The 25554-nt window shown below is 46.7% G+C and overlaps 1 protein-coding gene across 3 annotated transcripts in view; it reads left to right on the top strand.

Annotated features, from left to right (window-relative positions):
• The first annotated feature begins 10157 nt into the window (after positions 1 to 10157).
• The window catches only part of LOC147102962 (sodium-coupled monocarboxylate transporter 1-like), a 163276-nt gene continuing 147879 nt past the window's right edge, over positions 10158 to 25554 (top strand). The window contains exons 1-3 of one of the 3 annotated variants that reach the window (XM_085963950.1): positions 10158 to 12568; positions 13479 to 13540; positions 22761 to 22900. In XM_085963950.1, coding sequence (XP_085820076.1) covers positions 12423 to 12568; positions 13479 to 13540; positions 22761 to 22900 — 348 coding nt within the window. In that variant the 5' untranslated portion in view covers positions 10158 to 12422. The remainder of the gene's footprint in view (positions 12569 to 13478; positions 13541 to 22760; positions 22901 to 25554) is intronic. The other 2 variants (XM_085963948.1, XM_085963949.1) reach the window with 2 other exon arrangements.

Below are 25554 nucleotides of genomic sequence, written 5' to 3'. Positions count from 1 at the left end.
AACTCTTCGGACACAAACTGTGGTCCGTTATCAGAGCAAATCTGCTCTGGCAAGCCGTTCCTGGCAAATATGGTCCGTAGGACTGCAATCGTTTTCTCCGTGGTGGTGGGGGACATTTTGATCACCTCAGGCCATTTCGAGTGCGCATCCACGGCTATTAAAAACATTGAGTCCATGAATGGACCAGCAAAATCAATATGCACCCGTTGCCATGGAGAGGAGGGCCACTCCCATGGGTGTAGAGGGGCATGTGGTGGTGCATTTTGGACCTTCTGGCATCCTGAGCAGCTCTTTGTCAGGTCCTCGATTTGCTGATCGATCCCCGGCCACCACACATAAGCCCCAGCAAGGCTTTTCATTTTCACCCCTCCCAGATGGCCTTCGTGAAGCTCATTGAGCACTCTCTCCCTTAACTTGGGTGGAATTACCACTCGGGATCCACACATCAAGGTCCCCTGGCATACTGACAGCTGTTCTCTTCTGGATGAGAATGCTGGCAACAGTGAGTCGCCATGTGTTGGCCATCCCTTCACCGTCAAGTCATATACCCGAGACAGTGTCGGGTCATTTCGGGTCTCCTTCTCTATATCCGCGTTAGGTACTGGCAAGCGTTCAATTATAGTCGAATAAAATATTTTGACAGGGTCCACTGCTGGTGCTTCCTCCGCAGTAGGCAGTGGCAGGCGTGATAGCCCATCAGCGTTTCCATGCTGTTTCGTGCCCTTATACTCTATTTCATAATGGTTCGCCCCCAGAAAAAGGGACCATCTTTGTAGCCGTTGCGCAGTCATCACCGGAACTCCCTTCTTTGGATTAAAGATGGAGACAAGTGGTTGGTGGTCAGTCAGCAAGGTGAACTTCTGCCCGTGCAGATAGTGGTTGAACTTTTTTACTCCCCACACTAGGCTGAGGGCCTCCCTGTCAATCTGGGCGTAGTTACGCTCGGCTGAGGTTAGTGACCGAGACGCAAAGGCTACTGGCCTCTCCAAGCCGTCTGGGAATTTGTGCAACAGCACTGCTCCAATACCATAGGGTGATGCATCACACGCCAACCGAATTGGTAGTGCTGGGTTGAAATGAGCCAACACCTCTTTTGATGTGATCAATTCTTTGCACTTCTGGAAAGCTCGTTTACATTCGTCATTCCACTTCCATGGTACCCCCGTTTGCAGTAGGGTGTTCAGTGGGTGTAGTACTGTAGACAAATTCGGCAAGAACTTATGGTAGTAGTTCACCAGCCCGAGGAAAGACCTCAGTTGTGACACATTTTCCGGTGCTGGAGCCTTGACTACTGCCTCAATCTTTTCAGGGGACTTATGTAACCCCTCTTCATCAATAACGTGGCCACAATACGAGATCTGCTTCTGGAAAAACTCGCATTTGTGGCGATTAGCTCGGAGCCCATATTCCTTCAATCTAGTGAGCACCTGCTCCAGGTTGGCGAGGTGATCACTGTCATTTTCGCCCGTGACCAGGATGTCGTCCAAATAACACTGGGTCCCTGGAATCCCTTGCAGGACTTGATCCATTGCCCTTTGCCAAATAGCCGGAGCTGATGCTACCCCGAACACCAGCCGGTTGTATTGGTAGAGACCTTTAGGAGTGTTGATCGTGAGGTACTGTTTCGAGGCTTCTTCTACCTCCATTTGCAGGTACGCCTGGGCCAGATCAATCTTAGTGAAGCGTTTTCCTCCAGATAGCGAGGCGAAAATATCTTCAATCCGCGGAAGCGGATATTGTATCGTGTGAAGGACTGGGTTCACTGTCACCTTAAAGTACCCACAGATGCGAACCTTCTTTGGTTCCCCAGGCGTATTACTCAACGACCTCTTCATTACAGCTCTGCTGGGCTGGGCGGATCTGGCCTTAAAAAACTTTGGGCTTGCATTTTCCTCTATTTTGATCGTCGCTGTTATGCCTTTTAGTGTTCCGAGTCCCTCCTGGAACACTTGTGCGTCAGTTAGCATTTTTGACAGTCGTCCAGGTGTGACGTCGTCATCCTTTTTGGCATCTACCGTCAGTGCTTGTATGGCATGCCAATCTAACTATCTTCCGGATCCATTCACGTCCTAGTAGTGGTGGTCCTCCATTTGGCAATACATATAGGTCCATTTTTGGTGTTTCCTTGCCGTTGTATATCACGTTCACCCTTATTTTTCCTTTGGGGTAGATTTTTTGCCCCGTGTACGTCTTCAAGACAATCTCTGTATCTCTCAAGGGTATATGTGAGAATAGCCGCTTGTAGTCCCTTCGGTTTATGACTGTTAGGGCTGATCCTGTGTCCAATTCCATTTTCACTTGGACTCCGTCTATCTTGAGCGTGACCCAGATAGTTTGGTGATCCTCCATTTTGATTACATTATGTAGTTTCAGACAACCCAGCTCCTTGTTTCCGGAGTCTGTATCACTTTTCTGTTCGTCTGAACTACTCTCCGTCACCTTATGTACCTTTTTGTACTTCTCCTGTGGAGATTTCTTGCTGCTGGTTTTCTTTCCCGACCTGCAGACTCTTGCTATGTGTCCTACTTCTCCACACTGTCTGCACACTTGGTCCTTAAACCAACAATCCTTATGGTCGTGTGTTGTTCTGCCGCAGCAATAACACTTCCCTGCTCCATATGACATTTCATTTGTGCCATATTCTTGCGGTCTCCATTGTATCTCTGCAGCGCCCCGTGCGGCTGCTTCGTGTGATACTGCCATGCTGAAAGCCTTGTCCAGCGTAAAATCCTTTTCTGATAGAAGCCGTTTCTGGGTTCCTTCACTTTGAAGCCCACACACAAACTTGTCCCTTAAAGTATCTGCTAGTCCCGTTCCAAACTGGCAGTGTTTCGATAGATTGCGCAGTTCCGTTAAATACTCAGCATTACTTTCGTCTTTATGCTGGTTCCTTTTGTGGAACTTAAATCTTTCTGTTATCAGCAGCGGTGTGGGGTTTAAGTGGTCCTGTAGGATTGCCACTATGCTTTTAAAATCCTTTTCCACTGGCTTCTCTGGGGTTACTAGGTTTCGCAGTAAGCCGTACATTTTTGCACCCATGGAATTCAACAATACCAGTGCTTTCCTGGCATCTGGCACTTCATTCGCCTTGCAGTACACTTCTATGCGTTCTATATATGTCGCCCAATCTTCGACTTCATTGTCGAACGCTGTGACACTGCCACTCTTCGGCATCCCTGGGTGTGGTTAGACTGGCTAAAAATGGCGTCTCCCGCACTTTCCTTTCTTCCCGCGCTCTCCCTTCTTCTCCACTGGCTCAAAATGGCATCTCCTGCGCTCTCCCTTCTTCTCCACTGCGGCTGAAAAATGGCGTCTTCCCGCACTCTCCCTTCTTTTCTTCCCCCGCGGACGCTGCTCAGCCCTTGAACACCGGCCGCGCTCTGCGCGTTTTCCTGCGCGCCTCTCTCGTTGACGCCGCTCGGTCTTCAACCCCGGCTGCGCCCTGTGCGCTTTACCCTCTCTCTTACCCGTCGACGCTGCTCGGTCTTTTTCTGTGCCGTCGGTCGGCTCCCGCCGCCGCTGTCCGGGAAGGGTCTGCGCCGTACCTGCTGCCAGCCCGCTGCGCTGGATTGTCGCGGCTGGAGAACCAAGCCCAGCTCTCTACAGCCTCCTCTGCGATGCTCAAGTTCTCCCTGGATGGTCGACGCCCGCACTGGTGGAATCGGCCTTCTTCTTCAGAGTTGCAGGTAGGTTCGAAATGACTCATCGCCAATGTTAAATCTGGATATCTTTAGGTAGTGTGTCCTTCAAATAATCGACAGAGGCTGCAGAGAACAATCAACAGGTGTTTACTGGATGAGGGTTGCTCTAAAACTAAAGCAGTACAGATCCCTACTCAGGGTTATATACAGGTGTGGTCACTGCCTGTACTACAGTATGCAGGAGCTGTAAAAAGTAGTTCTCCCCTGAAAGGTACATACACTACAATTTCCCCTGTTTTTGTGCATGGTGCTGACTTCTGTGTGCCCAGTTGTAATGGCTTGTCCTGGCTCCTGGCCCACAACCGTCAGACATTCCCTCTAGTTTTGGGCTCTCTTCCCTCTAGTTTTGGGCTCACTCCCTCACTCCAGTATGGCTTCTGCCGCCGGCAGATGGCGGGGCCGGCTCTATAACTGAAGCCGTGTGCTGCGGGTCGCTGGAGCTGTGAATGGAAAGCCGCGCCCGGTGCAGTCGGAGCTGAGAGCGGGCCTTGTGCCCCGGCGGCGGCTTCAATGGCTCGGGCTCGCGCGGCGCGCGGGAAGTTCAAAAGGAGGCGCGCGGGAGGCGCTGGCGCCCAACGACTGCGAGAGGCGGGAATTCCTGATGGACAAGCGGCGCTCCGGCCGTGAAAAACCGCGGGCCCCGGCCAATCGATGCATTAATCCGGCCAGTCGGGGCAATAATCTGGTCAATTGGTGCATTAATTCGGGATAAATCAAATAATCTAGAGAAATTGTGCAGCAGTAGTGGGAAGGGTGTGACAGAGTCGGTTTGCAGAAACACAAGGGCCAACTGTGATAAGAATGAATTGGGTCAGTGACAGAAGTGTGATGAAAGACAAGAAGGAGGCGAATAGATTCGGATCTGCTCCATCAGTTCCCCAACACTACTCTTTCTACCTTCCTCTGGGACAAACGCGTGCATAAAGAATGGCAAAAAGTCACTGAGCTGAAACATTAACTCTGTTTCTCTCTCCCACAGATGCGTGGACCTGTTGGACCAAATGGCCTGCTGAGTGTTTCCAGCATTTTGTTTTTAATTTCAGATTTCCAGCATCCGCAGTATTTTCCTTTTGCATGAAGAATGGGTTAAAAGCGGCGAGTTCGAGGCAGCAGTCAACATTTCAGGTTGTTCATGCAGGAACATGGACCATCACTCGGACAAAACGATTGTGATATCTACTTAAACACACATTTGAACAAAGTGAACCATCTTGACCATCTAACAATTGCGTGTTTTTCTTTTACCCAGAGAGTGGTGAGAATGTGGAACTCGCTACCACGGGGAGTGGTTGAAGTGAATGAATAGTATAGATGCATTTAAGGGGAAGCTAGATAAACACATGAGGGAGAAAGGAATAGAAGGATATGTTGATAGAGTTAGATGAGGAAAGATGGGAGGAGGCTTGTGTGGAGCCGGCGTGGACCTGTTGGACCAAATTGGCTGTTTTTGTGCTGTAAATTCTATGCAATTACAAGTTATTTTGCTCATACTTCATTTTCCACCTCCCCTTTTGATTGAATCTATTTAATTGCTTGTGCATTTAAAAAAAATATTTACTTCTGCTGAAAGGGTTGCACCCAAAACGTTAACTTGCCTGTTCTCTCCACGGAGGCTGACTGACCTGCTGTGCATTTGCTGCTTTTGGGGATAAATTTTCTCTGGGCTTTTGCTCCACCATTGTATTTTTAGCAGAAACCCCATTTACGTGCGCAAACTGGGTTTTCACCAAACTTCTTGTGGGAGAAGCTGTGAAGAAATTCGCCCCTTCCTTTGTCTTTGAGCTGCAGGAACTGTGCTTATTTTTAAAAGTGAGGTTGCATTTTTAGACCAAAACAAGTGAATGTTGCCTTAATTAAGTGAGATCTTGACTTGTTGGTGTCCATAAAAGAAGAAAGTATAAAGAACAGTACAAAGAACTGCACCAGCTGTGGAAGTATTTTATTTGATTGGGGAGGGGGGTGGAGTCTGAGACCACTTGCATTTCAATGGAATGAGATAGTTTTTTTATTGAAAAATGCCACAGGAATGTTTGGTGTCCTGATGACATGATGCCCTGAACTCTTGCAAATCTAGCCATGTGGTAGATGTGCTGGCCCCTCTCCAGATGTTTTTTTTAATTAGTTCCTGGGATGTGGGCGTCGCTGGCAAGGCCAGCATTTATTGCCCATCCCTAATTGCCCTTGAGAAGATGGTGGTGAGCCACCTTCTTGAACCGCTGCAGTCTGTGTGCTGAAGGTACTCCCATAGTGCTGTTAGGGAGGGAGTTCCAGGATTTTGACCCAGCGACGACGAAGGAACAGCGATATGTTTCCAAGTCAGGATGGTGTGTGACTTGGAGAGGGACTTGGAGCTGGTGGTGTTCCTATGCGCCTGCTGCCTTTGTCTTTCTAGGAGGTAGAGGTCGCGGGTTTGGGAGATGCTGTGGAAGAAGCCTTGGTGAGTTGCTGCAGTGGTTGTAGATGGTACACACTGCAGCCATGGTGCGCCAGTGGTGGAGGGAGTGAAAGTTTAAAGTGGTGGATGGAGTGCCAATCAAGCGGGCTGCTTTGTCCTGGATGGTGTCGAGCTTTTTGTTTTGGAGCTGCACTCATCCATGCAAATGGAGAGTATTCCATCACACTCCTAATTGTGCCTTGTAAATGGGGGCAAGCTTTGGGGAGTCAGGAGATGAGACATTCACTGTAGAATGCCCAGCCTCTGACCTGCTCTTGTAGCCACAGTATTTATGTGGCTGGTCCAGTTAAGTTTCTGGTCAATGGTGACCCCCAGGATATTGATGGTGGGGGAATCGGCGATAGTAATGCCGTTGAATGTCAAGGGGCAGTGGATAGACTCTTGTTGGAGATAGTCATTGCCTGGCACTTGTGTGGTGCAAATGTTTCCTGCCACTTATCAGCCCAAGCCTGAATATTGTCCAGGTCTTGCTGCATGCGGGCATGGACTGCTTCATTAACTGAGGAGTTGCGAATGGAACTGAACATTGTGCAATTATCAGTGAACATCCCCTCTTCTAACCTTATGATGGAGGGAAGGTCATTGGTGAAGCAGCTGAAGATGTTTGGGCTGAGGACACTGCCCTGAGGAACTCCTGCAGCGATGTCCTGGGGCTGAGATGATTGGCTTTCAACAACCACAACCATCTTTTGTGCTAGGTATGACTCTTGCCAGTGGAGAGTTTTCCCCCTGATTGCCATTGACTTCATGAGAACATAATAATTGGGAGCAGGAGTAGGCCATACGGCCCCTCCACTTTCCCGCCCGATCCCCATATTCCTTAATTCCGCTAGAGTCCAAAAATCTATATCTCGCCCTTGAATATACTCAATAACTCAGCATCCATAGCCCTTTGGGGTAAAGAATTCCAAAGATTCACAACCCTCTGAGTGAAGAAATTCCTCCTCATCTCAGTCCACCACCATTCACGACTGGATGTTGCAGGACTGCAGAGCTTTGATCTGATCCATTGGTTATGGGATTGCTTAGCTCTGTCTATAGCATGCTGTTTCAGCTGTTTAGCATGCACGTAGTCCTGTGTTGCAGCTTCCCCAGGTTGGCACCTCATTTTTAGGTACGCCTGGTGCTGCTCCTGGCATGCTCTTCTACACTCCTCATTGAAACAGGGTTGGTCCCTTGACTTGATGGTAATGGTAGAGTGAGGGATATGCCGGGCCATTGTGGTGGTATACAATTCTGCTGCTGCCTCATGGATGCCCAGTTTTGAGCTGCTAGATCTGTTCTGAATTTATCCCATTTAGCACGGTGGTAGTGCCACACAACACGATGGAGGGTCTCCTCAGAGTGAAGACGGGACTTCATCTCCACAATGACTGCGGTGGTCACTGCTACCAATGCTGTCATGGACAGATGCATCTGCGACAAGTTGATTGGTGAGGACGAGGTCAAGTAGGTTATTCCCTCATGTTGGTTCTCTCCACCTGCCGCAGGCCCAGTCTGACAGCTGTGTCCTTCAGGTCTCGATCAGCTCAGTCTTCAGAGGAAAAGTGACAAATGTTGTTCCTGGGAAACAAGATGCAGTGACTTGTTTGATGCAGTGGTGTATGGGTACCTGACTTAACTGACAATTGTCACCAGTAGTGGTTGGAATTAAGGCAGTTGCATAAAAGTTCAATGTGGTGGGACTGGTAACTTTAACTGTGACGGGCAGAAACTGTCCCTAGGCAGGATGTCACCTGCAGGTTATGCTCAGTTCTATGACTGCCTCCCTGCTGGAGTCTAGACAGTGAAGGCTGCTTTCTTCCGCGATGCCCAAGTAGCTGTGTCTTGATTGGCTGCTGTAATTATGAGCTGCCTAAGTATGGGTGCCGGTTGCCTGCCTTCTTCCCTCCGCAGGAATTCCTTTTGCTTCTCAAAATCCGACACAGTCAGTGGCAGGCCCAGTAGGATGCCTATGGTCAGACTTGAAGGAGAACAGCAAGCACAGAAAAAATCACTTGCTTTAATGCACAAAGTACAATTATATCAAAAACAGCAATCACAGTGAAAATCAATAAATGGCAAAACTCCCCGTGCCTGTTCTATACAAGCATTCAGTGAATTAAGACCTGCGCTGCAAAAATATGTGGGCCTATCAATTTGGATGCAGAGCGCCCCTTTTTCAGGTGCTAACTGGCCTACTAAGCCCCCAAAATGGTGGTCAGGAAGCGTGTGTACATTTCCATCTGGAAGTACATAAGAACATAAGAAATAGGAGCAGGAGTAGGCCAATCGGCCCCTCGAGCCTGCTCCACCATTCAATAAGATCATGGCTGATCTGATCCTAACCTCAAATCTTCTATCACTGTGCATCCACCCGAACCCATGTGATCTCCCGGGAGAGGCGAAAAACCAGATAAAGACCCAATGGCCAATTTGGGAGAAAAAAATCTGGGAAATTCCTCTCCGACCCATCTAGGCGATCGAAATTCTTCCAGGAGATCACTCTGCGGCGTCTGCCATATTGGGTAAAGAAAAAAAGATAGGATTTGCATAGGATATCCAAATAAGGGACCAAACGGCTGTTTGAGACCCCCACTTCGATTGGTTTGCCCTGAGGCAGCCCGCGCAAGATGGTAGAAGTGCACTCAAGGAAACCGGGAACCGCCAGTGACCTACAAGATAAATTTTTTACATTTGCTTAGCTGAATGGAGTCAGCAGGAGTAGGCGTGCTCCTCCTGACCCCACACTTAGCTCCCTATAAGTTGCGCAGCTTTTACTGTTTGCTGGTCATGTGCAGGGACTGGCTTTTTCAATGTTGAGTTTCGCACAAGCGCAAAGTTCTGAATGGGCCGTGCACCCCCAAAAAATTTGGGGGAACATTGCCCCACACAGTACCCTTCCCCCCCCCCCCCATCGATCCCGATCCTCCCCTCTGGCCTCCTCTCCCAAACCTCGATCCTATTTCCCTGGCCTCCTCTCCTGATCCCCGGACTTGACCCCTGATTGGCCCCCACGATTCCCAGCTGCGATCTGAATCTGAACCCTGGGCCCACTTGGCTGAGGGCCAGTATGGTGCTAACAGCAGGCCGATTTTGTTGTCCTCTTCGCCGGCAAACTTTTGAGCCCCGCTGACTTCATTATAATAAGGCCCAAGGCCCAATGTCAGGGGCACCTCAGGCCTTAACACATATGTGGAGGGTATGCTCCCCGCACCCAAATATGGGAATGACCAAATTTCTAGGAGTGTGACAAATTTACATGAAGTAGTGTGCAGTGAAGCCAGCATGTATCAAAACGCTGACACTAAAACGTAGAAAAACTTTGATCCGATTGAATTGGGAATTCAGCAGTGAGAATGCTGAGGCTTACCTGTCGCTTCCACGAACTGCATATGCTGTTAGCAAGAATCTCTCCCAAGCATATCACTGCAAAATTTGCTCTTTTGACTGTTAATTTTCACACTTATTTTCTGACTGTCTTTTTTAATGTGATGTGACTAATTATGCACCACATGTGGTTGGAGGTCAATCATCACAGCCCCAGGACATCGCTGCAGGAGTTCCTCAGGGCAGTGTCCTAGGCCCAACCACTTTCAGCTGCTTCAACAATGACCTTCCCTCCATCATAAGGTCAGAAGTGGGGATGTTCGCTGATGACTGCACAGTGTTCAGTCCCATTCGTAACTCCTCTGATAATGAAGCAGTCTTTGCCTGCATGCAGCAAGACCTGGACGACCTTCAGGCTTGGGCTGATAAGTGGCAGGTAACATTCGCGCCACACAACTGGCAGGTAACATTCGCGCCACATAAGTGCCAGGCAATGACAATCTCCAACAAGCAAAGGTCTAACCACCGCCCCTTGACATTCAACGGCATTACCATCGCCGAATCCCCCACCATCAATATCCTGGGGGGTCACCATTGACCAGAAACTTAACTGGACCAGCCACATAAATACTGTGGCAACAAGAGCAGATCAGAGGCTGGGTATTCTGTGGCAAGTGTCTCACCTCCTGACTCCCCAAAGCCTTTCCACTATCTACAAGGCACAAGTCAGGAGTGTGATGGAATACTCTGGGTATTGTAACTCTGGGTGGGTTCGGTGCTTAGGAGAGGTCACAGAGGAAGAGAACAGTGTGTAGCCAGGCTGATGATAACTGTCAGGCCTTGTTTTAATATTGGACATCGGTCTCCTGTCTGAAGCTGATGGGGATGAATTCTAGGCTGGCGCACAGGAGCGGGAGTTGAGCGAGATCTGGACACCACTGGGAACCCATGGAAATGGTTCCGGCAGAAGGTAAGTGCTGAGGTGGGTTGCTAAACAGATGCTGGCATGAGGAGGGAGAAGGAACACTGGGTAGGGGAGGTGCAAGGATTCCTTCTGGGGCCCTGAGGAGCAGTGCTGGCAGAATATTCACCCAAGAACCTCCACTGGAAAATTATTCTGGCTGGCCCTTGTCTTGGAGTTCCACCAAGCTTCCGCCATTGTCCCGACTGGAATTTTGGGGCCTCTTGTCTCTTTTAGCTTAATGTGCTTTCTGAAGCTTCAAGAATACAAAGCAAATGTTACAACTGATGTGTTATCGCACACTATATATTTTTTTCCTCTCCCTCACAAACATATACATGTGTGTGTACACATACAAATACTCTGTTTTTAAATTTAAAAAAAACTTTTCTTGAATGACACTTTGAAACTTGTGCTTTAGCTTTTGAAATACAATGGGGATGATTTTCTCAATGGGGAGCTTTTGGAGGCGGGACCCCCACTTGTCAGGTTTCAGTCCTGCCTCCAACTTCTGGCCAACCCACGCTATTTTCCCTTGATTGACCTTGTTAAGCCCGCCCAGCGTTTGACGTTTCAGTATGACGTTTCATCTGTCAAAAGGTTTTGACAGATGAATTCTCATTGTTTGACAGCTCTGTGAAGCTGTCAAACAGTGACATTCTCTGCAGTTTGATGAGGTCTTGAATTCAAGACCTCATCAAACTTCTTTCTTTTGCAGAAATGAGATGGTTGTTGCATTGGAGAATGCAACGGCCATCTGTCCTCTGCAACGCGGAGGTCCGAGACTCTCCGCATACACACCGACTGAAGCCTACAGGAAGAAACAAAGGTAAGTACACTTTTACTAACACTTTGCACTTACCTCAGATACTCACCTCTCCCACTTGCACCCATCACTTAACTTCACAGCACACTTTTGCACCCCACCTCCGCAGACCCCCTACTCGCCTCGGTGACCTGGCGGGTTTCGGAGCCTTAGGGAAACCCGCACTTGTGAGGGCAAAATGGGGATAATCCTAACCAATCTGCTGCAATTGGTTGGGCACCCGCCCCCAAATTCTGCCATTTTCCCGGCAGTACCACCTCCATACCCACCTCCCCAGGGCTGGCAATATCGCCTCCATTGTACCTGAAATTGCTGGAAACTAAAGAAAACTTTTTCATCAGTACAGATGACTGAATGAACTGTACTGATTTATCCTAGAAAATTAGGTACACTGCACATGCTCAGACAGCACAATCCAGATTCAGCTTACAGCATCACTGCTCTGGGCAAAAATATCAAGTTCAAACACAGGCTTTTGGGAGAGGCTGAAGCCTTCAGGTAAATACTTTTAATGAAGCCATTATAAGACACAAAGCCAATTTGATGGATACATTTAATTGTGCTAATATATTTTGTTGAATTTTGAAACCTTTAGTTTTGGCATGCAATTTTTAGTTACTGCAAAAAAATGGATGAAAATTTTTCAGAAAACCTTTTGAGCAATTTGTTGGGAAAAGATGATCCACCACCACCACCCAGTGGCCAGAATCTGCAACTGTGTGATCACTCAAAGCAGTTTTTCAATATTTCTTCATGACAGGCCCAGCATTGAATTTCAGTGCCCAGATTAACAATCGAAAGCCATATTAGAACACTATCATCACTATTAATAATGAACTAATGACCAATTTGGTTACATAATGATAAGAATTTCCTGAAGCTCCTTCATATGAGATTTTGGCTTGTGTCCTTAAAGTCATGTATGATTTCTAAACGTTATATATAATTCAGCAATGATATTAAAATACCACTAAAATTGGACTATTTCTACTATAATAGTCATTCAGTAACTGGGACTTATGGGGATTGATTTTCTTACACACATAATTGATTGTTCTTTTACTGCATGTATCTTTAGAAGTGCAGGTGTGGACCTTTACCCTTCTTATCAGAAAATTTATTGGATGTAGTTTGTTCTTTTGAGCTTTTACCTTTATAAGAGAAGCAGCCATGGCAGAGAATAATGTCTTTCAAGTCTGGGATTATGTTGTTTTTGCTTCTATGCTGTTTGTATCTGCTGCAATTGGAATTTTTTGTGCTTTTAAACGTAGTAGGACTGGACAAGAAACAACAGAAGAGTTCCTGTTAGGAAACCGGTAAGCACAATTTGAACATTTGTAAGAACAAATATACTTTTAGAACTTACCTTCTTTGTAAAAGAAAAATGATCAATCTGCAGCCACTGACTCCATCCCTCTCCCTAACATCTGTCTGAGGCTGAACCACACTGTTCGCAACCTTGGTGTCATGTTTGACCCTGAAATGAGCTTCCGACCACATATTCGCAGCATAACAAAGACCGGCCACTTCCACCTCCATAACATCGCTCGTCTCTGCCCTTGCCTCAGCTCATCCGCTGCTGAAACCCTCATCCATGCCTTTGTTAACCTCTAGACTTGACTATTCCAATGCACTCCTGGCTGGCCTCCCACATTCCACCCTACGTAAACTTGAGGTCATCCAAAACTTGGCTGCCCGTGTCCTAACTCACACCAACTTCCGTTTGCCCATCACCCCTGTGCTCGCTGACCTACATTGGCTCCCGGTTAAGCAGCGCCTCGATTTCAAAATTCTCATCCTTGTTTTCAAATCTCTCCATGGCCTCACCCCTCCCTATCTCTGTAATCTCCTTCAGCCCCACAACCCCCTGAGATACCTGTGCTCCTCTAATTCTGTCCTCTTGAGGATCCCTAATCATAATCACTCAACCTTTGGTGGCCGTGCCTTCTGTTGCCTAGGCCCTAAGCTCTGGAATTCCCTGCCTAAACCTGTCCACCTCGCTACCTCTCTTTCCTTCTTTAAGACGCTCCTTAAAACCTACCTCTTTGACCAAGCTTTTGGTCACCTGCCCTAATTTATCCTTATGTGGATCGGTGTCAAATTTTTTGTCTTAAAATACTCTTGTGCAGCGCCTTGGGACATTTTACTATGTTAAAGGCGCTATATAAATACAAGTTGTTGTTGTTCATGTAATTAAAAAAGATTGCTTCATTTTTTTTTCAACAGCCAGATCTCTGCATACCCAATTGCTCTTTCGTTGGCTTCTAGTTTCTTGTCTGCTATAACAGGTATACGTTTTTATTACTCTATGAAAGTTCTGATCAATATACAAGATAAAGATATTTAGATAGCATTGTAAATCGATATACATCATTAAAACTGAAGTCATCTGTACACTTATGTTAAGATGATATGCCACAATGTATGTATTCACTTTGAAGTAAATGCAAAATACATTACAATACAAAAACGATTATTGGAAAAAAGGAGGGCTAACAATCCCTCTGGTCATTAGGTGTAGTCACATCATAAATGTTTATCTTCTCTTAAATCTAGGTTGCGAGAAAGAAAAAATAGAAAAGGTATTCGCACAAATAATCAAAACTGTGAATCAAAATAGGGCTCAAAAGCACAAAGGCTGCATAACTGGTTTCTGTTTGTGTTTTTCATACCTGTAGAACTAACAGCACCACAATGGTAAGAGCCTTCCCTGACATTGGAATGGATAATACATGTCTGCAATATTTCTTAAGCAATCAGCATAAACATATATCAGAAAAACCTTTTTGAAGCAACATTACTTACCAGCCTTTTCCAGTTTTACTTACTTACCAGCCTCTCCAACTTTTTCCAGTTCTGACGAAGGATCATCGACCTGAAACGTTGACTCTGTTTCTCTCTCTACAGCTGCTGTCTGACCTGCTGAGTATTTCCAGCATTTTCTGTCTTTATTACTTACCAGCCATTGAGTGAATTAGTTCAACTTCCTGTTGCACTTCAATGTAAAACTCAGATAACTTGACTTTGCATACCAAATTATAATGTATTTGGGTCAAAAGCCACAGTTTGGTGCATCCCAGCATAATTGCCAAGATGCACTGCCCTGGACAACTTCCAATGTTTGAGGGGTATGGATACTTACTGTGTTTTACATGGGAATGTCGAGGCCGAGGTCTCTGAATTTCCTTATCATTTACACAGTGAAAACGATGTAACCTGGGTGGATGGGAACATAAATTGGGGTGGGACCTGTTTATGCTGGGTCCCCATTCCTTTTTCCACTGGCAAATCTCCTGTGCTTTTGGAGATGGTGCATAATATGCTTGGTGATCAAGAGGGGCAAAATAGCTTACGAAAACAAGCTGGCGGAAAATATAAAAACTAACTCCAAAAGCTTTTATAAATATATCAAAAGGAAAAGACTGGTGAAAACCAAAGTTGGTCCATTGCAGTCAGATACGGGGGAATATATAATGGGAAATAAGGAAATGGCAGATCAACTAAATGCATACTTTGGGTCAGTCTTTACGAAGGAAGACACAAAAAACCTCCCTGGGATATCGGGAAAAATAGGGACATTGGCAAAGGAGGAACTGACGCAAATCAATATCTCTAAGGATATGGTGTTAAGGAAGCTAAAGGGATTGAAGGTGGACAAATCCCCAGGGCCTGATAACATGCATCCTAGGGTACTGAAGGAGGTGGCCCTAGAGATAGCGGATGCACTAAGGATGATTTTTCAGAATTCATTAGACTCGGGAACAGTGCCGATGGATTGGAGGGTAGCTAACGTTACCCCACTATTCAAAAAGGGGGGTAGGGAAAAAGCAGGTAATTACAGACCTGTAAGCCTTACATCAGTTGTGGGCAAAATGCTGGAGTCCATCATTAAGGATGAAATAGCGGAGCACTTAGCAAATGGGGACAGGATAGGACAGAGTCAACATGGATTTACAAAGGGTAAATCGTGCTTGACTAATCTATTGGAATTTTTTGAGGGAGTAACTGGTAGAATAGATGGGGGAGAGCCAGTAGATGTGGTGTACCTGGACTTCCAAAAGGCCTTCGATAAGGTCCCACATAAAAGATTAGCATGGAAAATTGAGGCTCATGGGATAAAGGGGAAAGTTTTGGCGTGGATAGGGAACTGGCTGTCAGATAGAAAACAGAGAGTTGGAATAAACGGCTCATTTTCTGAATGGCAGGCAGTAACAAGTGGGGTACCACAGGGATCTGTCCTGGGCCCCCAGCTGTTCACAATTTACATTAATGACCTGGATCAGGGAGTCGGATGCAGCATTTCCAAATTTGCAGACGACACTAAACTAGGAGGGGGGGTGGGCTCAGAGGAAGAGACCAGGAAGCTCCAGAGCGATTTGGACAGACTGGGCGATTGGGCGGATAAATGGCAGATGCACTATAATGTGGACAAGTGCGAAGTTATCCACCTTGGGTGCAGGAACGGGAGGGCAAATTATTATTTAAATGGCAATAGATTGGGAGAGGGGGAAGTACAGAGAGACCTGGGTGTTCTTGTACACCAGTCACTGAAGGCGAGCATGCAGGTGCAACAGGCGGTCAAGAAGGCAAACGGTATGCTGGCCTTCATAGCAAAAGGGTTAGAATACAGGAACAGGGATACCTTGCTGCAGCTGTACAGGGCACTGGTGAGACCACACCTCGAGTACTGTGTACAGTTTTGGTCGCCTCATCTGAGGAAGGATGTTCTTGCCATGGAGGGGGTGCAGCGGCGATTCACCAGGCTGATACCAGGAATGGCGGGAATGACCTATGAGGAGAGACTATGTAGTTTAGGGATGTACACACTGGAGTTTAGAAGATTGAGAGGGGACCTCATAGAAGTGTATAAAATTCTGACAGGTCTAGACAGACTGGATGCAGAAGGAATGTTTCCCTTGGCGGGTGAGAACAGAACTAGAGGACATAATTTAAGGATAAGGGCTAAACCATTTAGGACAGAGATGAGGGGGAATTTCTTCACTCAGAGAGTGGTGAACCTGTGGAACTCATTGCCACAGAGGGCAGTGTATGCCAGCTCATTAAATATATTTAAGAGGGAATTAGATATATTTCTACGGGCAAAAGGGGTTAAGGGTTACGGAGAGAAGGCGGGGACGGGATACTGAATTAAAGGATCAGCCATGATCTCATCGAATGGCGGAGCAGGCACGAAGGGCCGAATGGCCTACTCCTGCTCCTATCTTCTATGTATCTATGTATCTATGTGTATTTTGATGCCAATCAAATGAGGGAAATGATGCCATACAACATATTTCCTTCATTTACGCTCTTGCACTCAGCATTGCTAAGGACTCAAAATTTAAAAGGCCAATTTCCATACTGCAATTGATCACCGGACAATCAATTGTAGTATCAAAACCCATCTATTCGCAAAATTAGGTAGTTTTTAATTTAAAATATTTTTTTCGGTTGCACCTCTAGTTAACTAACACTGTAGGAAAGCACCACACTGACTTCCTAATGGTGCATCTTACCACACACAATATTTAAATATCTGATCCCATGAAGTTGGACGGGATGAAGGGCTCAAATCATGAGTGGTCAGAAGCCCCTGACACCATACTTCTGGTGGAGCGGGACAAGAGGAAATTTGGGACCGGGGTCTACTGTGATGCTCTTCTATTTTCAAATACTGAAGTAAATCTTATGGAAGCATACAATAGTAGAGTACCTAATAGTAATTGCTAAACAAGGTTTGCTGTTTGTTTCCCAGGCATGTTATTGAAACCTTTCCTAGTTTTCAAGGCAATAGACTTACTTGAAGGTTTGGGGAGTCAGGACTGATGCATGACAGTGATTTGAAATACGGCAGCCGAAGTAATCTAGGAAAAGAAAATTTATAAAGATCCAAAAATGTAACATTGGTGACTGCATGCTGCATTTTTAGAGGTCAAAGATCTGAAATTAAATTTAAAACAAGCCAAATGTTAACAGCTTTATAATGGGAAAACAATGATGCACACAAGATCTCAAGGATATAGGAAAGAATTAGAACTAGCGCACATAATTGCTGAAAAAAATGGCAAAAGAATGAGTTTCAACTAGAATTGTTGAGATGCAGAAAAAAGAGCAACATAGAAGTGAATTAAAAGTAAATGTGAAGGAGGAGTAGCAACAGAATGAAGCAGACAAGAATGCAAAATGTCAACAGTACAGGGCCAACGAGAAGAATGTCTGTTGAACTGGCAGAGAAACAGATAGCAACAGTGAATCCAGTTAGTTAGAAGACATAGGGGGAAAAATTCGGTTGGCTTGCGCCTCCTGTTAGCACCCTAAGAGGGCGCTAATAGGGCGCAAAGCAACTAGCGCCCGGGCGCGGCGATGTTTGTGCCGCTCGCGAAATTGACTAGAGTTTTTGCGGCGGCACAAACGTTTAACGCCTCGATCTCCTGCGCCTGCAGATCGTGATGTCAGTCGAGCGTGCAACACCCTGGTGGCGCCCCAGACCGGATATTGAGTGGCATCCCCCTCCTTTCTGCCTGGCGCAAGCAATGACAGGGAGACTGGAATGTTTCCCAGTCGGTGAGGGGGACGGGGGGGGGGCGCTATTTAAAGGCGGCCTCGTCCTGGCTTTTTCTGTGGTAGACATTTTTGCACCACTCATTCTGACAGAGAGATAGAGACACTTCTGCATAGAGTCAACGTTATGTGAAGTAGTTTTGACTACTGAGCAGAACTTTGCAGGTACTTCTGGATTTGATCTTCATTACTTCGATTGCCAAGAGACTGTGGGGGCTGCACTGATTCGGGGCGTTGGCCTGCACCTGCAGAATCGGAGGCAACAGAGACGCAGAGAGAGAGAGTGGCAATCATGGCCAGACCGAGGAGGGCCAACAGGCCTCTGCACTTGAGACCTTACCCTCTCGGGGTATTCCGGGAACAATTCTCCTACATTTAATTTGTCTGAGGAGCAGTGTTTGCGCAGGCTGCGCTTCAGCAAGGAGGTGGTCACTGAGCTCTGCCACCTGCTGCAACCAGATCTGCAGCCTCTACTGAGGACCAGGACGTCTCTGTCGGTGTCGGTGGCAGTGAAGGTCACAGTGGCTCTGAACTTTTATGCCACCGGCTCCTTTCAAGCAGCTACTGGGGACATCGCCAATATCTCCCAGTTCGCGGTCCATTGCTGTATCCGTCAGGTCACAAATGCCCTCTATAAAAGGAGACGCCAGTACATCTCTTTCCCGATGACCCAGGCCAAACAGCATGAACGTGTATTGGGCGTTGCGAGGATAGCAGGCTTCCCCATGGTGCAGGGCGCCATTGACTGCACGCATTTGGCATTGCGGGCACTGCATGAGAATGCAGAGGTTTTCCGAAACCGCAAGGGGTTCCACTCCTTAAACATCCAGTTGGTCTGTGATCACAGACAGCTGATACCCGCTGCCAATACCCGCTATCCTGGCAGCAGCCACGATGCTTTCATCCTGAGCCAGACTGCTTTTCCAGGCACCGCATCAGCCAAGTGGTTCGCTCCTCGGGGACGAGGGCTATCCATTGTGCACCTGGCTGATGACACCGCTCCGTAACCCCAACACCCCTGCTGAGCTGCGGTACAATGAGAGCCATCTCGCCACCAGGAACATCGCTGAGCAGACGATCGGCATGCTCAAGCAACGGTTTTGCTGTCTGGATCACACAGGAAGGGCCCTGTAGTACTCGCCTGAGCAAGTCTCCCTCTTCATAGTTGTGTGCTGCATGCTTCATAACCTGGCAATCCTCAGGACCCAGTCAATGCTACCAGACCTTGGAGCACCACCGGAGGAGGAGGAAGAGGAAGGAGGAAGCGGAGGAGGATGATCAGCAGCAGCACCAAGGCGGGAGGGAGGCCCACAGTGTTGAAACCGCAAGGGCTGTCCATCAACGGCTGATAACAAGCCACTTCTGGGCCCCTACTGAGGAAATGGCTTCTGGCATGGAGAACAACATGAATGAAAGCAACCCGCAACCACAAAGCCGGCCAAGGCAGCAATGATTCCAAAGGCCAAACCTGTACATTTTGAATACAAATTTTTTTTAATTTTATAATCTCTGTGTCATTTCTTCATGACAAATTAATAGAAACAAACTCAAAAAATCATTCATTAACATAACTGGTTCTAACAACCTGGAGATAATGTCCAAAACACTAAACAAAAGTTTGAACACAAAACCTCAGCCTTGAATAAAAAATTGACCAACATTTCGTCATACCTCCTACTTTTTGCCCTTCGAGGGTGATCTCCTTCCCTTGCGCACTTCCCCCATTCCCACCCTACTCCTCCGTAATGGGGCCCCAGTGGATGTAGCAAGGCTGGTGGAAGGCTGCTGATTGTCAGAACCTGAGACTACAGATGCCCTTGAAGGACGGCCTCGACCAGCTCTGGGCCTGGAGGGCCCGGCTGCAGACTGCAGCAATCCTGCATCGGCGGCAGCAGCAGTCTGGGCTACAGGCGGTGGCAAGTGCAATGGGGAAGTGACAGTGGTGGCAGCAGGAATGCTGTCGTCTTGAGAGAGGACAGCAACTCCCTGCTTGACTGACACACTGGCACTCCCATGGGGCAGCACCTCAGCATCCGGAGCAATCTGCTGGAGCACAGATTGCTGGCCTGCTGCGGTGCGGTGAGGGCCCCGGGGAAATGTGTCTGAACCAGCGACAATGGCAGCAGTCAGTGTTTGCATGGCCTCAATCTGAGTCTGCATGAGACCAGTCTGGGATTGGATCACGGCAGCCAGTGACTGAATTGCAGCACTAAGCATTAGCGTGGCATCCGCCTGTGCTACAGCATAGTACTCCACACTCCTTGCCAGTGCATCAATGCAATCGGGCACCCTTCCCACTGCACCCATGAGCTGAGTGTGCATGCCCACCGCCTAGGTGTTCATTTCAGCGATGAGCCGCTCCTCCTCTGCGTCCAGTGCAGCAGGACTCGCTGGCCTACTCTCCCTCCGGGGAGAAGGCCCCCGAGTTTCCCTAGCCACATCGTGTTGCTGTAGCTCGCTAGGTCCTGGAGCTTCACCCTCATCAGACCCCCCCCCCCCCCCGCTCCCCTCCAGGGAAGATGTGGTCTCAGTGTGAGCATAGGCTTCCTCGGGAGAGGGTGGCGCTGATGCTTCTTCTTCCTCCTCGCCTGCAGCTTCACTCCCACTGTCAGCTTCAGGGCCCGTCTCCTCAGCTGGTGAATCACCATCTGAAAGCAGGGAGGTACAAGAGTGGCTTTAGCGTGAGGACAGGGGAGGCAGTAAGGGAGGAAGGAGTGCAGCGATTTAGTAAGTTGGATTGAAAGTGTCAAAGGCTGGTGTTGTGTGGGACAAGTGGAATGAGAGAGGAGAGAAAGCTGATGACCTTACCATTACTGTCCCAAACGGGGTCGGCCTCTCCAGGGATGACGGGACCGATCACCTGGCTTGCCACAATCCTGTGGACGTGCGCCTCAAGATCGCTGAGGGGTTGCAGCTGAGGTCGCCCTCCACCCGTCCGTTGCTGCTGTCTCCTATTATGAGATAGTTTGGCCTGCAAGAAAAAGGATGGCGTCTGAGTAAATATACAGCCATGGTCTTGTCTGACGTACCTCCCATAATTGAATAGCCCTTAATGTATGGAGCCATGGTCTTGCCTGATGTACCTCCTATAGTTGAATAGCCCTTACTGTATGCAAGGTGTGGAATGTGCGTGTGTGTTTCATGAGAGGGCCATAGGTGTTGGATGAGTGTTGGGCATTGGGGTTTTAAGACCCGCTGGCCATAGAGTAAGGTTGAAATGGAGGGATGGAAAGGTATTGAAAAAAAGCCACTCACTGACGACCCGAATGAGGTCGTTGAACTTTTTGCGACATTGAGTATGGGTCCTGGGCACCATGCCCCTGGAGGAGATGTGCTGAGCCACCTCCCTCCACACTCTTCTGTAGTTGCGTGGCAAAGGCCTCCTGCCGCTCTCGGGGAAGAGTATAGATCTTCTGCGCTCCACTGCACCAACCAGAGCCTCCAAGGCCCGCTCGCTGAAGCGCTGAGCTCGTTTTCTCACTCTCTCCATAGTCCTTGGCTGGAAAATGTAGTCACAGGTCTCTCCAGGCCGAGATTCAAGGCTCCAATGAGCAGGGTGTGGCTGGAGAGCAAAATCGACCCTCCCCTTTAAGAACTGGCTGGCGTCAGTGTGTCTGTGTTCCATCGCTAAATGACATCACCTGCGCTGCGCCCGCGCTCTGAGTTAGCGCCTCGCTTCTCGGCCTTTGCGCCTTAAGACAGGTGTGCAGTGCCTGATTTAGCGCTCCAATGACCTCCGGGGCGATAGAAGCCAAGTTTGCAATCGGAGGCGATAATTAGCGCTAGGCGCTAAACTTTGCGCCCGGCCAATAATTGCGCCCCAAACAGAGCGATACCGAATTTCTCCCCCATAATACTTAGTTCATAACCCTGCTGAGATTAATTTTGTTAAATTAAATTTAATTCTAAATTCTAAAGAAGGAGGTGATATTTATAATTTTATTTGAGCTTTCCAAATACTACTAAACCATAAAGATAAAACAAAGATGTTTGGACCGAACATCTTATACCCTGTCATACCAGTAAATCGCTCGTGATTTTTTCTTGTGTTGATCCAATGGGCAATACAAACAATAAAGCTGTAAAATGTGCCATTCTCAATGGCTGTCAGTTAAGGCCTAAAGCATTGAGGCAAAGGTATAAGAAATTAAGGGAAACTAGATAATTAGTCATAAAACTAGAGGACATTTGCAAAGCAGGGCTACAAAATTAAAATGTAAAAGATTATATGGGATTTTGTTACCTAATGTTGAGGGATAGATTTCTGGAAGTGGTTTCAGATAGTCTAAGAATAGTTGCTTGACCAGGAATTTGCCATCCAGGCAAAGTAGTCTGCTTGATCGGCAGCCCACCCCCCACCTTAAACATTCATTTCCTCGACCACCAGTGCACTGTGGCTGCAGTGTTATCTATCGACAGGATGCAGTGTAGCAACTCGCCAAGGCTTCTTCGACAGCACCTCCCAAATCCGCGATTTCTACCACCTAGAAGTACAAAGGCAGTAGGTGCACGAGAACACCATCACCTCCAAGCCACACAATATCCTGACTTGGACATATATCGGCTGTTCCTTCATCACCTCTGGGATAAAATCCTGGAACTCCCTCCCTAACAGCACTGTGGGAGTACCTTCACCACATGCAGCGGTTCAAGTAGAAGATCCATCACCACCTTCACAAGGGCAACTAGGGTGTGCAATAAATGGTGGCCTTGCTACCGACGCCGATATCGCAAGAATGAAATTTAAAAATGGCTATCTGTCAATAACACCTTATGAAAGCTAGAAATCTACATGCCGAGTTGATGCATATGATAAAAATTGATGCATATAAATCCTATGTTCTTGATGTTAAATAACAAAGTTAGAATTGATTTACAGCTATATGAAAGTGAAAAAATACTCTCTTTTTTAGACTAACCTTCAGCCATTTCTAATTATTGTTACAGTAATTGGAAATCCAGCTGAAGTATACAACTTCGGGATCATGTTTCTGATGTTCGGCTTCACCTGGCTATTTACAATGATCGCCACTTGTCTGATCTACATTCCGCTTTTCTACAGGCTAAACATAATTAGTACTTATGAGGTAAACTATTTTAAATTTCCATTGTCAGTTTCCACTTTCTCCCTATTTTGCTCTCTAATGGACTCCTGCATCCTTTAGCTAGTATGGAGGAAGATTGGAGCAGGGGTTTCTTTATGACTCTGATATCCCCAGTGAAATTCCCTTGTCCTGAATTCTATGCTAATTTATTTGCCTCTACTTTTAGGTTCCCCTGTCCTGTACTATGCACCATTCACTATATGTGAGACCTGAACCTAAATTTTCCACCCGCTTCCCCGCCTCCACTAATTTTTTTTGCTACATCAGAAGGGAAAATTGCTTGGCCTGTGCATACCCAGTTGAGCATGTTGAAATTAAATGCAAAATAGAGAAATGTGTCCCCCTGAAGCACTTCCCTCTATTTTGCATCACTACTATGCTAGATGCAAGGGATGCCTGTTAGTCTGGAGTTCCAAAGACAGCGGGGGAAGTGGATTTTTTTTGATTTCAGGGCCTGTGCAATTGCTCTCAGAGCGATGGATTTCTCAAGCCCAAAAGGTTGGTGCAAAGATTTTTTACAATGTTGGGGCAGTTTCACAGAATGCGCCTGCAGCCCTACACCGCAGGAGGCCTCCAAAACCTGCAACTGCAAAACTTGGCCTACATTTGGGTGGAACTTCTTTGCAGAGGTCGGGGAGCCTGCATCCAATTTTCAAAAAACCCAGAGGCTGGGGTCCCAGTGACACAAACTCTAAACGGTGGATGTAACAAAGGGACAAAGACAAAGATGGTGATTTAAATCAATTTACTGTTTGGTTTGACTGGTGCTAACTTTGCCCTTTTTTAGAGTTTATGCATGCTTGGTGGTTGAAGGCTGTTAAGATTACTCTCTTGTTCAGAATACAAAAGGCTAAGAAATCAAGTGAGACACTGTAGTCATTTGCTAACTTTAAAGAATTTAATTTAACATACAATGCAACATGTTTGTACCAGAAAGAAAGTAGTAACTTTTCATACAACCTTTTATTCTAGCGAGTACAACTCAAGACAAGGAATTGATCAGATACTTTGTCTTGATGAGGAAGCAAAGGTTCCTTTCCTACAGCATCTTGTTCTGGTATTGTCTGTGGTTTTTCTCAAAACCTTTGTAGAATGAGTTGTTTTATATGGTTTCCTCTCCAAAATCTGCTGCTTAATTGTCAAACATCAAAGAATCTCTAACAGTTTGTAGGTTTTGCTTCCTTATTCCTGTAATTGTCCACATTGTTTCTTCTTCTCAGCTACTTCAGGTATAATCTTATGAAGGCTCCATTTCATCTGGCTAACACTTACATTTCCCTCTCTCAACATCCTGGACAACGTGCACCCTGACTTCAGTCAATCTGACAGCTGTGTACTTTACCAAGAAAGTGAGGGTTTCATTCCAAGTCTTCTTTAAAACAAGTATCAAAAGTCCAAATTCATAGAATCATAGAAATTTACGACACAGAAGGAGGCCGTTCGGCCCATTGTGTCTGCGCTGGTCGAAAAAGAGCTATCCAGCCTAATCCCACTTTCCAGCCTTGCAGGTTACGGCACTTCAAGTGCATATCCAAGGCCATTTTCATTGTTTTTCCACATTGTGCAAACATTTCTTGACCTATGTAGTTTTACAGGTGGCGGACAAGGCACTGATTCTAAATAAAAACAGAAAATGCTAGAAATACTCAGCAGGTCAGGCAGCATCTGTGGAGAGAGAAACAGAGTTAACGTTTCAGGTCGATGACCTTTCGTCAGATCTGGAAAAAGTTATAAATGTAACAGATTTTTAAGCAAGTGCAGGGGCAGGGAAAGGGGGGAGGGGAGGAAAGAACAAAACAGAAGGTCTGCGATAAGATGGAAGGCAGGAGAGATTAAAAGACAAAAGGGATGATGGTGCAAGGCAAAAGGAGATGGTAATGGGACAAGTTAAGAAACAAAAGATGAGTCTAGATGAGGTGTAAATGGGAATGGCAGAATCATTAACAGCTGTCACGTGGGGAAAAAAAATAGGAACAGAGGATATATGGTCTATAAGCCGACAAATCCCCATGACCTGACAGCCTACATCCTAGGGTTCTAAAAGACGTGGCTGAAGAGGTAGTGGATGCATTGGTTTTGATCTTGCAAAATTCCCTAGATTCTGGAATGGTCCCAGCAGATTGGAAGGTCACAAATGTAATTCAGGAAAGGAGGGAGAGAAAAAACAGGGAACTACAGGCCAGTTAGCCTGACATCAGTCGTCAGGAAAATGCTGGAATCCGTTGTTAAGGAAGTGGTATCAAGTCATTTAGAAAATCATAACATGATTAGGCAGAGTCAACATGGTTTTATGAAAGGGAAATTGTGTTTGACAAATTTAGAGTTTTTTGAGGATGTAACTAGCAGAGTAGATAAAGGGGAACCAGTGGATGTAGTATATTTGGATTTCCAAAAGGCATTCGATAAGGTGTCACATAAAAGGTTATTACACAAGATTAGGGCTCATGGGGTTGGGGGTAATATGGTAGCATGGATAGAGGATTGGTTAACGGACAGAAAACAGAGAGTAGGGATAAACCGATCTTTTTCAGGTTGGCAGGCTGTAACTAGTGGGGTGCCGCAAGGATCAGTGTTGGGGCCTCAGCTATTTACAATCTATATTAATGACCTAGATGAATGGACTGAGAGTAATGTAT

The sequence above is a fragment of the Somniosus microcephalus genome, chromosome 21 (genome assembly GCF_052327205.1).
Source record: "Somniosus microcephalus isolate GS21.2 chromosome 21, FLI_Smic_1.0, whole genome shotgun sequence".
Taxonomy (NCBI): Eukaryota; Metazoa; Chordata; class Chondrichthyes; order Squaliformes; family Somniosidae; genus Somniosus; species Somniosus microcephalus.
The sequence above is the reverse complement of the archived record's forward strand: the minus strand, read 5'-3'. Positions and strand labels throughout refer to the sequence as shown.